The sequence below is a fragment of the Chiroxiphia lanceolata genome, chromosome Z, assembly GCF_009829145.1.
Source record: "Chiroxiphia lanceolata isolate bChiLan1 chromosome Z, bChiLan1.pri, whole genome shotgun sequence".
NCBI classification, from domain to species: Eukaryota; Metazoa; Chordata; class Aves; order Passeriformes; family Pipridae; genus Chiroxiphia; species Chiroxiphia lanceolata.
Genome location: NC_045671.1, coordinates 74879226 through 74895295, shown reverse-complemented (window position 1 = coordinate 74895295; position 16070 = coordinate 74879226). Strand labels below are relative to the sequence as shown.

The 16070-nt window shown below is 53.0% G+C and overlaps 1 protein-coding gene across 6 annotated transcripts in view; it reads right to left on the bottom strand.

Moving 5' to 3' along the window:
- The window catches only part of FRMPD1 (FERM and PDZ domain containing 1), a 27789-nt gene extending 11719 nt beyond the window's left edge, over positions 1-16070 (bottom strand). The window contains exons 1-9 of one of the 6 annotated variants that reach the window (XM_032674859.1): positions 15975-16055; positions 9436-9585; positions 8699-8803; positions 7793-7950; positions 6397-6499; positions 6278-6323; positions 5065-5157; positions 4013-4120; positions 309-404 (exon numbers count right to left, since the gene is read on the bottom strand). In XM_032674859.1, coding sequence (XP_032530750.1) covers positions 309-404; positions 4013-4120; positions 5065-5157; positions 6278-6323; positions 6397-6499; positions 7793-7950; positions 8699-8799 — 705 coding nt within the window. In that variant the 5' untranslated portion in view covers positions 8800-8803; positions 9436-9585; positions 15975-16055. Of the gene's footprint in view, positions 1-308; positions 405-4012; positions 4121-5064; positions 5158-6277; positions 6324-6396; positions 7212-7792; positions 7951-8698; positions 8804-9435; positions 9586-10241; positions 10267-15974 lie in introns of those variants that run through there. The other 5 variants (XM_032674860.1, XM_032674861.1, XM_032674862.1 and 2 more) reach the window with 5 other exon arrangements.

The window sequence follows — 16070 nt, the reverse complement described above, 5'->3', positions numbered from 1 at the left end:
ACAACTTGTCTGTGATGCCCTCAAGCAGAAGGTCATCTGAGGGAAGAATCACTCTTCATTCAGGAGGATCATTCCCTCAGCTGCTGCTCTGTCACCTGAAGGGTTTAATCAGCTTTCACGTCTCCACAGGGGAACACTGTCACCAGAGCAGAAACGAGGCTGGAATGTGGAAAACGCAGTGTGCCCAGCACCAGCCAGGCGTCCCCTTCCAGCCTCTCAGTGCAACCCGGAGGCTGCAAGACCCCTGCAGGCACCTTTGCTGATGGGTTGGACTGGGGTGGTGGGAACAGCCAGCCAAGCATCATTACCTTCACAGTGGTGCTCCTCTCAAACCTGAACGCCTTCGTCTGTCCGTTCTCCAGGTACACCTTGAGAACGTTGGGCATGCACAGGAGGGAGCTCCCCTGCAGAACAAACGCAGCAGCTGGACCCTCGGGCACCAGCTGCTCTGCCCGGCACAGCAAGTCCTAGCATCCAGGAAAACCCTTCTCAGCCTTGGCAACACTCTTCCATGGCATTACCTTTATTCCTGATTACCCTTCTGGCATGGAATGAGGGAAAGAGAGCACAACAAATGCCTTTACCGTAACACTCCAGCCCATGCCACAGCTGCATATGGCCGGGTGTGCCCCGTGGTTCCCACAGGGCACAGGAGGATCCAGCAGACACTGAAAGGGGACAGTCATCCTCCCTGCTCATTATTGAAAAGCAGTGGTGCCTGATAGAAAAGGCACCTTCCCATCTCCCAGCACTGGGCAGCACAGACCCCACACTGACCACCATCCCACCAGTCACAGCTTCACCCTGGACATTGTCCACACCCTCCACTCTCCCACAGCCAAGAGAAGGCTGTGTGACTCAGACAAACACACAGTGCCACTTTCATTGAGTATCCCCCTGAGATTTGTGACCCTCGGCTTCCTAAACAGCAGATGATGTCACCAATATGTCCTGAGGTAGGTCCCAAAGCGTGGGACAAGGCAAGGACACCCACAGCAAGGGCTCCTCTGTTGGGTTCTCTGGGAAGGGTCTGGGGACTTGGCCTCTATCCTCCTGGGGCTGTCTAGGGCTTCACCTTTCAGCCCTCCACCTCACTCTTCTGCACCTTTCTCCCTGTTTCCAGCATTGTTCCTGTTGTTGTTCAGTGCTGAGGAGTTTTACTTCTCTGCTTTTGGACTTCCTATTCAGCATGTCTTTCTCACATCCTTGGACCAGCATGTTCCTCCAGTCTTAAAGGGTTCATTGACTTGTTGTAACAGTCTCAAGGTTAAGAATGGTGTTTCTAAGACAATCTCCCTTGTGTTTCATTTGCTGTGCCACATGTTACAAATCTCATAGCCTCAGTCCCTCTCAGTAGAGAGCCCACACACCCTGGATGTGCTGCCAGAGCAAAGATAAACCACTTCTGAATCTTCTTCCTTATTCTCCCCTCCTCATTTTGTGGGGTTCAAGTCTCTACAGTCACCACTGAAAAAAAAGGGAGAACACTGCTGGTATTGCCAACCCCAAGATCCAACTCCTCTGTGCTAAACAGCATGAACACATCTTTGACAGGCTTTGGGTCCTCCATCAGTTCCAGGAGTCTGATGCCATGTTACACCAGCTGTGCCTTTCCTCTGGAGCTCCCATGGCCACAGTTATGATGTGAGTGGGGCCTTGCACAGCCAGCACACAGCAAAACTTACACCTATTCAGAGATTCATATACAAATTATCAGCACTCTCCCAATTATCCAGCCAGAACAACCAGGTAAGGTTTCTCTCCTTTTGTGCAGGCTGTCAGAAGCTACTATGAATTAACCCTAAAAGCTTCAGCAGCTGTACCCATCCTGTCTGGGGTAAGGTTGATTTACCCCACATTACAGCTTGCTAATAACACGCTGCCTGGTGCTGACCCAAGAGTCCTGAGGGACCCGTCCCTTACATATTGCTCAGTGATATCGAAATACATCATCAGCCCAAGGAAAGCGGGGCCAGACGGCACTGAGGCTCATCAACAATTTATGTTCCCAACCCAGAGTCTCAGGTTTCAGCTGCAGAAGGCAGTCGCTGGGATCCTTCCCGTCACCACAAGGATCACTTAGCCATGCTCCATTAGGATGACAAGAGCAGTATATTTACTGAAACAGGAGGCTGTGCAGTTTTTCAGGGCCATAATACCCATTTTGGCTGCCTTAGTACATCAGCCCACGGAAGGGAGAGCAGACCTAAAGCACTCAGGGCTGCTGTGGTGGATAGTACTTTTCCAGAAAGAAGTCATAAATATGCAACAAATTTATTTACTCTTCTTTTGTGCTAATACTTTACTACTCAAAACAGGGTACATATCCAACTGGTGAAAAGGAAAGCCAGTGGGACCCCAGCACCCAAATGAACTTCTCTTACCTTTATGCTCTCAGTAAATGAGCGACAAACTACACATTGATTGTATCCCTCCTCTGCACTAATACTCCTCTGGTATGATTAGCTCAGCAGATGCTGACTGAGGCGTGGGGGTAGGGGGACACAAAGTGCAGCATCCCCTCCAGAAGTGCCTTTGAGCTGCTCAAGACCTTCCTCCAGATCCCTTGAGACCCACCTTGCATTCACTAAGTGACTGGCAGGGATCTGAGACCTCCATGGACTGTGACACCAGTGCCCAGTCTCTGGCTGACATAGCTCCATGGAAGCTCCAGGAGATACAGCTGGTGTGAACTCCCAGCTGTAAGAAAAGCAGGGACTGCTGGCAATTCCAGGCCTGCCTGTATCCCACAACCAGTCCTGTCCAACACTTCTCACTCATCTCTGCCTGGGCCCACTTCCAGAGCACGTCCTCTCCTTCCCTGCCTGGTGAGCTCAGTGGCCTGTGTCACATCTCCCAGGCACATGAGGGGTCTGGTACCTGGAATCTGTGTGAGAGAGAGTGGCCACACCACGACATCACACAGGCAGAACACCAGACACTTGTCACCAACACCTGTGGGATACGAACACAGCCCTTGGAAGGGCAGGGATGAGCCTGGCAGCAGCACCAGCACACCTGGCAACAGGGTGAAAGAAAGGGAAGAGGAAAAGGAACACGTGGGTGCTTCATCATCACTGCAAATAAGTGAGATTTGGTCAGACCTGGACGACTGAATAGCACTAATGAGCAGGGATGTGAGTGGGGCATTTTGACCACTGAATTTTTTCATTCTGAAGGAAAAAAAGAAAACTCAACAGAACTAATGACTCCTGACTGAGCCCAGTCCACTCCACTGAGTTAATTGAGTTACACAGAAAGAAAAAGGAAACATTCAGGAGCTGTTCACACTTTGGAGAAGCTATAAAGTGTTCTCACTTCTGCTACAGGCAGAGCCACACAGGCTGACCCATATCGACCCAGTTTGTCTCCTATCAGCACTAGGAACCCCATAATGGGTTTTCAGCACCCTCCAGGAAGCTGTGACCTGGCTCACCTTAAAGAAGCTCAGATACAGAGGCAGTGAGGAAACCCTCTGCAGGGATAGGACAACAAGCCTCCACCCTGTCAGCTCGAGAACATGTATCACACCTAACAGCAAAGCAAACACCAGCACCAAACCCTCTGATCACAGTGTGACTTGTCCTCAGGAGGGGACACCCCAGCAGGGGACACCCCAGCTACTCCAGCAGCACACAAACCTGGCACACACATCAGCGTTCACCTGGCATTTTTAGGATCAGCGTTTGTCATGGCCAAAATTCAGTGTGGGTTCACCACAGATGGATTAGCACCTCAAGAGATGACAACTGCCTCCTGCAGCTGTGAAGTGATGGCTTAGGGCATGACGGTGGGACGGGACAGAAATGCATATTATATTAGTCCAAGTGAGCAGGTCAAACGCAAACTCCTGCAGAGATGCCAGTGCTCCCCTCTGGTTGTCCCAGGAGCTGTGGGGAGCAGGTGCCTGGATCATGCCCTGGGCGACCAGCACAGTGAGTCCCAGCCACACAACCCCAGCCCGGGACCCACCCACAGAGAGCTCCCCGTCCCCGCCCCGCGGAGCCCCGACCTGTGAGTGCCCGTTCAGCAGCACCTCCTCTGCAAACCGCACTTTGACAGGGTTTGTTTTCAGCCTCGCCCTCTTCTCCTCGGTGAGGAACGACGACTTGGGTCCACCCTGAAACAAAAGTGGTGGTGGGTCAGGGCACCAGCCTCGGGCAGGAGCAGAGCCCCCAACATGGGCAGGGCACATGGTCACCCCCGCCCTGGGGCTGCTCCCACTGTGCTGCTTCGAGTCCACAGAGACTTGTCTAGGGAGGCTCTGAGCTCCCAGCCTTGCTCCTGGCCCTTTTGACCTGTCTGGGCAGCTGCTGAGCTCAAGCCTGGCTGCCCAGCAAGGGGACACATGTGCCACACACACTCCCAATTTCACTGCATGGGAGCCAGCTGCTGTGCTCAGGCATCTCCACACCTCCTGCAACGAAGCCAGGGCATCCCAGAATGACTGTGAATCTGCCAAGAGTTGGTCTGCAGTGGGGCTACACCTAAACCAACACCTGTAGAGAGCCTGGCAGTGATGGACAGACCCGTGCCAGCACACCACAGCCATGTGAACAGCGTGTCCCAGCTCCGCTGGGCTTCCCAGAGTGCACTGTCATACCGCAAACCACTCAGGAAACTGCCCAAGGTCACAAAGCCAACTTTGTTGCACTGCTATCACACGACCTTGCTCTCACTATGACAAGATCCTACCAAGCTCACAAGGAACCACATGAGTTGAGGAACCACCAAGTCCCTATGCACGAATGTGCTGCTCTTGTACAGCACGATGTTCCCCAAGAGCAGAGGCAGAATCCCTCAGCACCCTCCTGCATGGCTTCCAGGCAGAGTCAATCCTACACCTGCCAGAGGTGCTGGTGCCTCCTGGACTGCCACAGCCCCATGCTGTCCCGAGGACACGTGGCAGGGAGGGAGGATGGGAGTCAGGAGGAGCCCCTGTGCACGTCCAGACCTTCCAGAGCACACCAGGGCACGGAGAGCACGACACCCTGCACGTGGGGTCACAGCCTCCCACATCCCAGCCCTGCAGAGGGTCTGGGACCTGGCGGTGGGAGGTGTTACCTCTTGGCTCTGAGCTGCCTTCAGAGCAGGGCAAAAGTCACTCCCAAACCCTGCATCAGGCGTGGTTGTGTTTGGAAATGTCCTTAAAGTGACCTGAAAATGAAAAAACTGATATGGGCTTGTGTCCCATTTGCTTCTCAGCAATGCCTGAGGGCCTATGAAGGGCACTCCAAATCCCATGAAGGGTTTTCCAGATGCTTTTTTCTCTGAAAAGCCATTGTATTTTGCCTCTTTGGGCAGGCATTCAGGTCTTGCATAACCAACTCCAATTTTTTCCTGATCCCCAGATCAGGGCTGGCCAGACCAACAGCCGATGCACTGGGCAAGGGAGATGAGATTAACAGAGAGGGAAACCACCCATCAGTGGGTTTGCTTACAGTTTTTCTGATTACTTTGGCTTTGTGCATGATCGAATGCCTACACCTGGGAAGCTTTGGGCAGGAAAAATATTTGAGATTTTCTCTCTTGTGTACCTTTCCTTAAGAGCCAAGAAATCTCAAGCCTGAGAGCTCCAGTAACTTCTGAAAGAAACATCACTCTTGTTTTAAGAATAAATCAAAATAAAAACCAAAAAACTCTCCAAACAAATGAAAAACACTCCAGAAACGTTTTCAGGTGCTGGGGAGGGGAGAAAGGAGATGGTCTGGATGGAATCCCACTCAGGTCACTTTCATACCTCACAGGAAGCACACAAACCAAATTTTGTCTTTTCTTTGCAACTCAGCCTTTACACACAGTAAATTCCATGTGGATAACAATACATCCTGCCAGCAGCAAGTGCCTTCTGGGGAATTCTCTGCTACAGAGATCGGCAATCAGCACTAAAACTTCACGCTACAACTTTGCTTGCGTTCCCAAAGCACAGTCCACACCCGAGTCCCAGCCCATCACTAGACAGAACATGAGGAACAAGGGATGAGTTTTTCCAGCAGTCAGAAGGAAAAGCTCACGAGCTTCCAAAGAGCACCAAGGGTGGATGCTGAGCCTGCTATCACAGCACCTCCCATTGTGCCCAGGGTTCCCACATCCCAGACAGCGCTGGCACATGGGAGTGCTCCGGGCACCCCTCAGTGCTGGCCACAGCTCCCCAGCAGGACCTGCCTGCCTCCCCCAGTGGGGGATCAGGAGGCCCTCGTGGGGGGGGGTATCCCAGCTGCCCCATGGCTGTGGCCATGCCAAGGGGTGCCGAGAGAGACGAGGAAAGGCCACTTACGGATGTGCAGCGCAGCACAGTCAGGAGCAGCTCGTCGCCGGCGTCCCTGCAACAGACACGTGGTCAGCAGGCGTGTCCCCCGCCCCTCTGCCCCAGCCGGGCGTGGGGTGACACCACACCTGATGATGCTGGCAACTCGTTCCACAGACAGGTCCTCCACCCCCCTGGAGTTGATGCGGAGGATCTGGTCACCTGGCTGCAGCTTCCGCTCAGCAGTGCTGCCTGCAGGGAACCGGCACACAGTCAGAGGCCTCCTCCCCCAGGGAATCATGCCATCATTTAGGCTGGAAAACTCCTCCGAGATCATGGAGTCCAACTGTTAACTCAGCACTGCCAGGTCCACCACTAACAGTGTCCCCAAGTGCCACATCTACACTAGGGATGTCCAGAGATGCTCACTGAGTTCCTCTTCCCTCCCAGCACCTGCTTCCCTCAGCAACTGTCTCTGGATGGCAAAATAAAAGGGGTTGGAGGACATTGGGCACTGATGCCAGCCTGTGTGCCCCTGCTTGTGTCTGTGCCTCCCACCTAGACTTCTCTCTGCCCCATGGAAAACCACTCCTGTGTGTGCCTGTGCCCTTGTCACTGCCCACCACACTGTCCAACCAAACACAGGCCTGGTAGCTGTGGGCTCCCACAGCAAGGGAAGGGTTCTTTGTGCCTCAGTTTTAGTAAAATGTTTATTCTTTCTGATTAGGAGAAAAGAAAAGCACAACAGAAAAAAAATTCCTTCCCCACTTTTTATACCCCAAGACTCTGAGATAATTTTGCCATGTTTCACATGGGAAGAGAAACGGGAGGTGACAGAGGGACATCCCCCAGCCCACACAGATGGCCAGCAGAGGAGCTCCAGCCACACCGCAGGCAATGGGCACAGTGTCTCTCTGGCTGCCACACTCAAAACAACAGGTAAAAAACAGGTGTTTTTGTGCACCTGTTAAAAAAAATGAAAGGCAAATAAGAAACAGATTCAAAGTTTTGGACTCAAAACCTTCGGGCCACCTTAAAAGCACCTCTCCCTTCTATAGCTGGAGGAGCAGATCTGCACGACTTCAGCACTGCCTGGACCAGCAGTGAAACTCTCTGTGGTACAGGGCTGGAAGCCCAGGGTCTGTTCAGCAACAGGTCTCTGGGGCCACAGCAGAATAAGATGAAATTCTCTAAGATTAGATGAAATTCTTCCTCTGCAACTCAGAGAAAACACCAGGAAGGACGTTGCTCCCTGCATCACAAAGGTCAGCAGCGAGTGAGCAGGTGAGGGACCCATGGGGACCCTGCTGTGGGCTCTGCACCCTCAGACCTGAGAGATGCCTGAGCAGTCCGTGTGCCACGGGCACCCAGGCTTCTGCCTGCAGTGCCCAAGGGTCACACCCCAAACAGATACCTCAGAAACCACACACATCTGGCAGGAGTCCATCACCAAGGTCCCCAGGGGATTGGGGGCTCTCAGAGCTGCGCCCGCGGGAGAAGCCCAGCGCTCACCCTCCTCCCGGCGCTCACCCTCCTCCCGCTCACCTGCAGTGACAGACGCAATGGTCAGGGGCAGGCTGGGGCAGATCTCAAAGCCGTAGTGCTGCAGGACCAGGTCCTTGTACACAGTGACAGTGAGCTTGGCCTGGCTGGCAGGGGGGACAACGTTGTCCCCGGCGCTGTCCATCGCCGACACACTGCCCCTGTGGGATCAGAATCCACACTTACACAAGATACAGCCAGAGACACCCTGTCCAAGGGGCCTGGACCCACACACATCCCTGCTCTCCGTGGGACACAGCACTGCACAGCAAGGACAGCATTCCCTGGGTCCTCAGCTCTCTCCCCCACAGCCAACAGCAACTCCCCAGGGTCCGGAGAAAGCTGAAGACACCCAAGGGGCTGCAACCACAACTTCTCAGCCATCCCAGCCCATGGTCATATGGAGAGAGAGCTCCACTGCCTCCATCCACAGGCAACAGCAGCACTTTCTCCCAGCAAGGCAGCGAGAGAATGTCCAGCCCTCAGCTTCTGCTGGGATCAGCTTAATGCTGATTCTCAGACCTCAGGGAAGGAAAGCAGCCATGGACCAGGATCCCTGGTCAATGCAATCCAGTCTTGCCCAAAAATGTGGGCCCTTGGTAAGAGACAAAGACAAGCAGGACCCCACCTCCAAGAACAGCAAGTTTTGCATAGAGCAGTGCTGTGTTTCTCCCTCACAAAACCACGATGGAGGAAAGCAGGAACATCTGTCCCTGGAAACCAATGCATTGCTTAAAACCACTGTTGTTTTCCTTTTTCTAGGGACTACTGCACGAATATTTCCCAAGAACAACAGAAGCAATGAGTATGATCTGCAGCCTGTGCCAGCCCCTGTTCATTGGGAACAGCCCTGTGCTGCTTCTGATGGAAGGTGATCACAGAGACTCCTTTCACAAAGCCCACACTTACCTGGGTGCACTGTCCCGAGAGCGATGAAGCCATTTTGCTACCATTTGCTCTATTCTACATGCTTTTCGTGTCTGGATTAGGTTAGTCTCCAAATCTTCCATTTACCTGAAAGTGACAGAAACCACAGGAAAACAGAAAAATAAAAAACTGAGGAAATCTTCTGGACACCAGTTCAGAGTTACCAACACCAATTCACAACTCTTTTATAACAAAAAACCTTGGGAAGACCATGAGCTATAACAGGGGATAACATCTGTTGTGACACTCACTGTGATCCCCCTGCCCACCCAGCCTCCCCTGCCTGGTGCTTTTGGTTGTCTGTGAGTAGTGAGTAACCCATAGTGAGTTACCCTCCCATGGTAGACAGTGACCCAGCAACCTCTGTTATCCTTTTCCACAGATTTCATGGATCCAGGATCCTCTCTGGGAGATGCAAAGGCTAGGTCGGCTTTCAGCCCCCAAACCGAACCTGCCAGACCACGAGTCTTCTGTCAAATCAGAAAACTGGTTTGACATTTGCAAATGCAAACTGCAGTGGTAACTGCACACTCCAACACTCCACCTTCCAAGGCACAGGAAGCCTCTGTAGCCACACACCACTGTTGTTACTCTGAGCTCAGACCCTGGGAAAAACTGTGGGCTGCAAGTGAACCAAACACAAAATGAAACAAAATATGTCTGCATCCGTCAGAAGTCATGAAGATTATCAGCTCGTTGTGTTTCTCTGTTATATCCACCTTTCACACCGTGTCTTCTGGTCAGCCTGAGAGATCTGTACGTCTCGAGCTCCTTCCTCGAGTCTTCTCCTGGCACTGGAAGTTCTGCACCTCAGGGACATGCTCAGTCACACTGGCACAGCAGGCTGCTGGTCCATGGCAGAGCCTCTGCTGTAGCACAAATATCAGTACGTTAATTTCTGAACAGCAAAGATAGCTGGAAGCTCAAAGAAATGAGGAAAAAACATTTTGTCTCCACAGAAACTGGACCTGTTCCCTCAGCACTCTCTCAGGGCACAGTGCTCCCCCAGGTCACCTTTCCTAACAAGGAAGGGAGGGCAGGACCCACGTTTGCCAACTTTTCTCTCCCTCCCAAGGAGCCACTTAGGCCCATTTTGCTCCCTGCCTGTGCAGCTATGGGCAGAAAACACGGAGGAAATTCAGCCCTTCAGCAGTTCTTGCACTGGGCACTCTCTCGGCTTTCTTTCTTACATAATTCAAACTGCTCCTTCAGCCACACTACTCCTGTATCTGCCCCTGAGAAGCATCTCCAAATCCAGAACAGTGACCCTTGTGATCCAGCTGTGTTTTCAGAGGAAGTTAGAGCTTGTAGGGTGGGAAATCTGACCCCTTTCCAGAGGGTGACTGGGAAGTGACCACAGAAGGAGCAGAAGCACAGCAGTTCTGCAGCCTGGAACACACACACAGGATGTGTCCTGAGCAGACACTGCCCCTGCTCGGTGTGTCCCCTCTCAGCCGGGGGGTGTCACCATCCATAACACCCATGCAGCAGCAGCAGCTGCAGCAGCTGCTGGCTTGGACCTCACCTCTCTCCTCAGCAGCACGAGGTGGCTTTCCCACTCCCCTCAGACACTTGATGTTCCCTCTGAGCCATGGGGAAGGTCGTGCCCACAGCAGCTCCTTCCTCCCAGAGCTCCCTGCCTGGATGCCTGGAAGCCTCACACTCCAGCTGCTGATGTGCTGATTGAGACAACAATCCTCCTCCTCCACTTCCTCACCACCTCCATCGGTAGCTCCACCTCCCACCCCTTCCCCCTCCCTCTGCTGCTCTGCAGAAAGGACAGACTTCTCTATCTGGGCTTCACAAAACAGAATTTCCAGAGAAAGTCTCTTAACCTGTGGGACAAGGAGGAAAAGCCTAGAAGACAAATGGAATACTGAGGATAAAAACCCACATCATGCTTTCAGTAAACAGGAATGTTTGCGCCAAACAACAGGTGCCTTAGAAGAGGCAGTTTGAACATGCACTATTTCCACAAAACAGTGCACAACACCAGGAGCAGCTTTGTTTCCTGTGCTGTTCTGCCACCACAGCTGGCACCTCTCCCCATTCCAGGATGTCCCACAGCAGCTCCAACCCAGGTCCTACTCCTAGCTGCCCTTGTGCAGCTATTTCTGAGCCAAGTCCCTGAGCACATCACTAAGCAGCTTGGGCTGGGATCCTGATGCACAGATCCTTCAGGTCTGCCAGAGGGAACTGTGACTTGACAGGGGGTTATTTTCACAACCAACCAACCCTTTCAGAGAGCTTGTGAGGGAACCCGGGCTAGTGGTTCTGGCTTTTCAGGAGCAACACAGACCTGAAGGCCAGGGCCCACCTCTGGGTGTGCAGCCACAGAGCAGCACAACCAGCAGGTGTGTCGAGACATGCATAGCACAGACCTGGCCTGCAGGAAAAAAAACAAACCCACTTTCAAGGAGAACACTTCAAATTTTCACGGAAAAGTATTAATTCATCAAACGCAAATTCGCGGAGGGGCAAACTTTTACCGGTACTTTTGACGCTACATCTTTGGTTTAAAGTGTTGGCTACCACCAGAACAAGGCAGCCGGAGCAGCAGTGGGGACCAGCAGATTTTCTGCACCTGCTGACATAGAACTATGTGATCAGAAGTGGCCATAAGCTGCTGTAAAACTGCAGACACTGTCCACCTGTAAGTGAAGTTATCTTCACTCCTCTGGGCTCCTGGAAGCATCTGTCCAAGTGATTCCTGCCATGGAAGCCCATCAGCAGCGAGTTCAACGAAGGCACTGAGAGCAGCCTTGGGGAGAAGGACTTGGGGGTGCTGGACATGGCCCAGCCCAGAAACCCCCTGTGCCCTGGGCTGATCCCACAGTGGGGGCAGCAGTGCAGGGGGGATTCTGCCCCTCTGCCCCCCTCAGGTGAGACCCCCCTGCAGAGCTGCCTCCAGCCCTGGGGAACAATAACAGAAGGACATGGAGCTGTGGAAGCAGGTCCAGAGGAGGGTCACAAAGACAACCACAGGGCTGGAGCACCTCTACTACAAGGAAAGGCTGAGAGAGTTGGGGTTGTTGAGCCTGGAGAAGAGAACATGCCAGGGAGACCTTAGAGCCCCTTCCAGTGCCTCAAGGGGCTCATAAGAAAGATGGAGACAGATTTTTTTAGCATGGCCTGTAGTGACAGAACAAGGGATGATTGTTTTAAACTAAAAGAGGGCAGATTCAGACAAGATACAAGCAAAAAACATTTCACAATGAGGGTGGGGAGGCCCTGGCACAGGTTGCCCAGAGAAGCTGTGGCTGCCCCATCCCTGGAAGTGTTCAAGGTCAGGATGGATGGGGCCTGGAGCAATCTGGGATAGTGGAAGGTGTCCCTGCCCATGGCAGGGGTTGGATTAGATGACCTTTAAAGGTCCTTTCCAACCCAAACTGTGCTGTGGTTCTATGATTACATCTCTTGTGTACCTGCTGATACATCCTCACACTGCACAGCTGAGAGATGAAGCAGGGCTGGCCCCTGCCCAGGCCACCCCAGCTCACCAGCTGTGGTTGTCCCTGGAGCCACCTGCCAGGCAGGTGCAGGTTCAGGAGAACAGCAGGTTCTCACACAGCCAGCTCAGGGCAGGGAGGTGAGGCTGCGAGGGGTGGTGTCTGCTCCTCCAGCTGCTGCGTCTGCCAGGACACTACCACAGGGTGAGTACATCCCTGGCTACCCAGGCAGGCAGAAGAAAACCAAGCTTGTGGCTCTGAGCTGCACCAGAAGACACTTCTGGCACAACCGGGCACCTCTGCAGCAAAGATTTTGAAGGTCAGCCAGCTCCAACAAGACATGAGGACAGAACAGTAACTCACCCATTTTCCACACAGTACGCTCTAAAGATATTCTTGGAGACGCAGCCGGGGAGACAGCTGAGCCTGAGAACAAGGGTTAAAGCTCCTGTGGCACTCTGCACTCCCACCACGTTGGCTGTGCACATACAAATAACACAATCCTTGCAATCCTTGCAAAAACAAAAATTAAGAAAAGAAAATGCAAAAAGCCACTGTGGCTGTTCCATCTCATAAGCCTGCGGTGTTTGGCTGGTTTTTGAGGAGAGGAGCTGCTCTCACGTGGCTGCCACACACACACTGCTGCTGTAGGAGGGTCCCGGGCCCAGCTGGGGCTCATCCTGCTGTCCAGGAGGGTCCGGAGCAGGGCCTTCCCCATGGCCACAGGCACCCCTGCGTGTCACAGTCCCCCTGCCCCTCACGGCCACACAGGGAGTACCCCCACGGCACCGTGTGACACTGTCTGACACTGTGACACTGCCAGACGTCACTAATGGGATTGAGATCTGTGCAGCCCAGTTTATCCCCCAGGCTCTCGTGTCAGCTGCCGTCTGGTCACCCCCAGAGCCCCAGGGGGAACCACTTCAGCACCAAAGGGTGTGTGAGCAGGTCCTCTGACCTTCCCTGGCTCAGAAAGAGAACCTGTGCTGTGCCAGAAGCCTGTGATGTTCAGCACTTCTACGTAATACCAGGCAAAGAGCATCCACCAGTGCCACACCTCAGGAAAAAAAAAAAAAAAAGCACCGTTGCTTTTTAATACCGTGGGAAATCCAGGCTTTTACCTACAGATACTGTCAGGGAAAAAAGATAAAATGAAAGAAAAGAAAACAAACAAGAAAACAAAACCAAAACAGAACCCAAACAAACAAAAAAACCCCCCACCAATCAAAAAACTTTTCAGCTGCTCTAAGTCAAAAACAACCTGCAGGAGAATTTAGCACTTGTCAACTCAGAGAAGGCAGCAGAAGATTCTGTTCTGTACCTGCACACCCCCATTTTCCTCTCTCAGCTGGCAATGGCAAGGTTTTACACAGACACAGTCTGGCTCCAAAAGAGCAGAATTAGTTTTAAAATGTGAAATTCTGGGCAGAGCATGCAAAGACTTCAGGCGCCAAATAAAAATGGTTTCAGCAAAGGCCATACATCCTTGACAGGCTCGGGGCATGAGGGGAGAAGCAAGAATAGCTCTGTGCATGGTGCATTACACACAAATCAAAGGAAATGATAAACAGAATGTTCAAGGTGGAAAGGAGGAAAATCAATACTTCCCTCCTGAATAGCTTTCACTCCTAAAAATAGACTCCTGTGGAAGTGCATGAAGACTTTCCTCCCTTCAGCTCTGTCTCCCAGGACAAGAACTGCCAGCAGAGAAGGAATGTTTCCCTCTGCTTTCCTGACTTGCAACTCCTTTTCACGGTGAAGAAAAGAGCTGCCTGAGAGCCCGTGGCTGGATCCTGCTCCCCAGCCCCTGTTTGCACAACACCACAGAATCAAGCAGCTCACCTTCTAAGAAACACTTGCATGCCACTGGCAAATTGCACAGCAGGGCAAAAAAAGAAAAAAAAATATTCTGTGCAGACCTTCACACATTGTCCCTGATCTCTGTGTCCTGGTGCAGGTCTGGAACCAACCAATGTGCCTGTGGAGTTCAGCACTCTGGAGTATTGCCAGTGCCTTCCTGGGACTGTTTGCACAGCAGAAAACTCAAGATCAGGGCTGGCACCACAAAAGGTTCCTCCACACCTGTCTGTACAGGTGATCTCTATGTGTGTCTTGGATTTTACTGAGCACAAGAGCTGAGAAATAGCTTTGGTTTGGCCTTTTGGCAAATGTCAAGAAAGGAAGAATAAAACAAAAAGGAAAATATATGCACTTAAAAAATACTGGTTCAAGAATGTCATGCCACATACAGAGGCATTTCACAAGAGCCCCAGAGATTATCTCCAGCTTTAAAAACATCTGCTTTCCACAAGGACAGAGCCCAGAGCACCGAACAGCATCAAGGAACTGTTTGCCAGCACATTGCTCAGCAAAAATTCAGAGGGCAATTTACTAAACCTTAGAGGAGTGAAACTCAGGATCAGTAAAAGGCAGGATGGCAGCACATGTGGAAAGGTGCTGTTTGCCTGCTCCCGACGGCGGAACCAGGGAGGCAGAAAGGCCACAGGGCTGGGCACAGTTTGCTTTGCTATGTCCTGCCATCACTCACATGGTGAGTCTGGTCCCAGAGGCTTCTCATCAGTCTTGCCAGAGCTGCACAGGGGAACGGGATAAGGGTGGGGTGCCTCTCTAGGCAATGTCAGCTGGAGTTTATGCAGGGAAAATCAAATGCTGCCAGCAGACACCCAGAATTCTTTTCTTTTCCAGCATAGATTTTTCTCAGATTGTACAACAGCTCTCTGAACATCTGCCTCTCTGCCTTGCTATAGAGAACCCCGGATGGGAGCAGGAACAGCACCACTAAAAGGGCTAAAGTGAAGGAAATGGTTCACTGGGAGCTTCCTATCCAGCATTACTGTCATTTCCACCTCTCATTCTGCAGATTCTCCTGGGCCAGCAAGCCTGGTCGTCTGAGACAAGACCTCCATGACTAATGGGGTTCCTAACGTTTCCCATTTTAGTCTTATCTCACGCATCCCACTAGCAAATTAAGTCTCACCCAAATCTGGCTAGAAGCAAAGACTTAGGTATTTTCCTACAGCTGTGGCAAACCCCTCTGCAACAAGGAGCCACAGACAGGCTGTGAGAGTGCCAGAAAAACGCTCGGGAGGTGGAGATCAGCAAGCACACCCGGAGCAGGTTACCTGGGCGGGAGGAGGAAGGTGTGTTTGCAGAGGTTGGAGAGCCACGCGAGCACCCATAGAGGGGGCAAACCCGGGCGCTTTGGGAAGCGGTACAGATCCCTACCGCCCCTGAGGTGAGGTGCTGCCCTGCCCTGTCCGCCGTCCTTCGGAGGTCCCCCACTGCCCCGCGAGGACGGAGGTGCTCACAGCGGTACCCTTGACACCCGCACGTCAAAGTGACTCTGCCTCCCGCCTGCTCCAGCTCGGACCAAGTCTCTCACACAACATTTTCGCCATTAAGGTTAAGAAGCCAAAATCACTGGCTGTGAATCCCACAGCTGAGCGCTCGGGGGGGTTTTGCTCGCTTGTTTTGTTGTTGTTGGGAGCGGCTTACACGCGTATGGCTTCCTCGCACCAAAGAGGAAAGTCGCCCACGCGTTTGGTGCAAAATCGGGCAGAAACCGCTGAAGCATCACCCCAACGCGAAGAAAGGCGCACGGACCCCGTGGCCCCGCGCCAGAGACACCTGGTGGGAGCGGGACGGGCGGCGGCACCTCCCGCAGCACGGAACGACGGCGCGGACCGGGCCGGCCCCGGCGGGACCTGACCCCCTGGAAAAGCCCCGCGACCACCCCGCTCCTCGGAGAGCGGGGGAACCCCGCGCTGCCCCCCCAGCGATCCCGTTACCTGCTGCCGGGAGCGGAGCGCGGCCACCACCGGGGCAGCGGCGGCACCTCAACGGCAACCGCCTCGGGACCCCGCCCCGGGACCCGCCCCCGGACC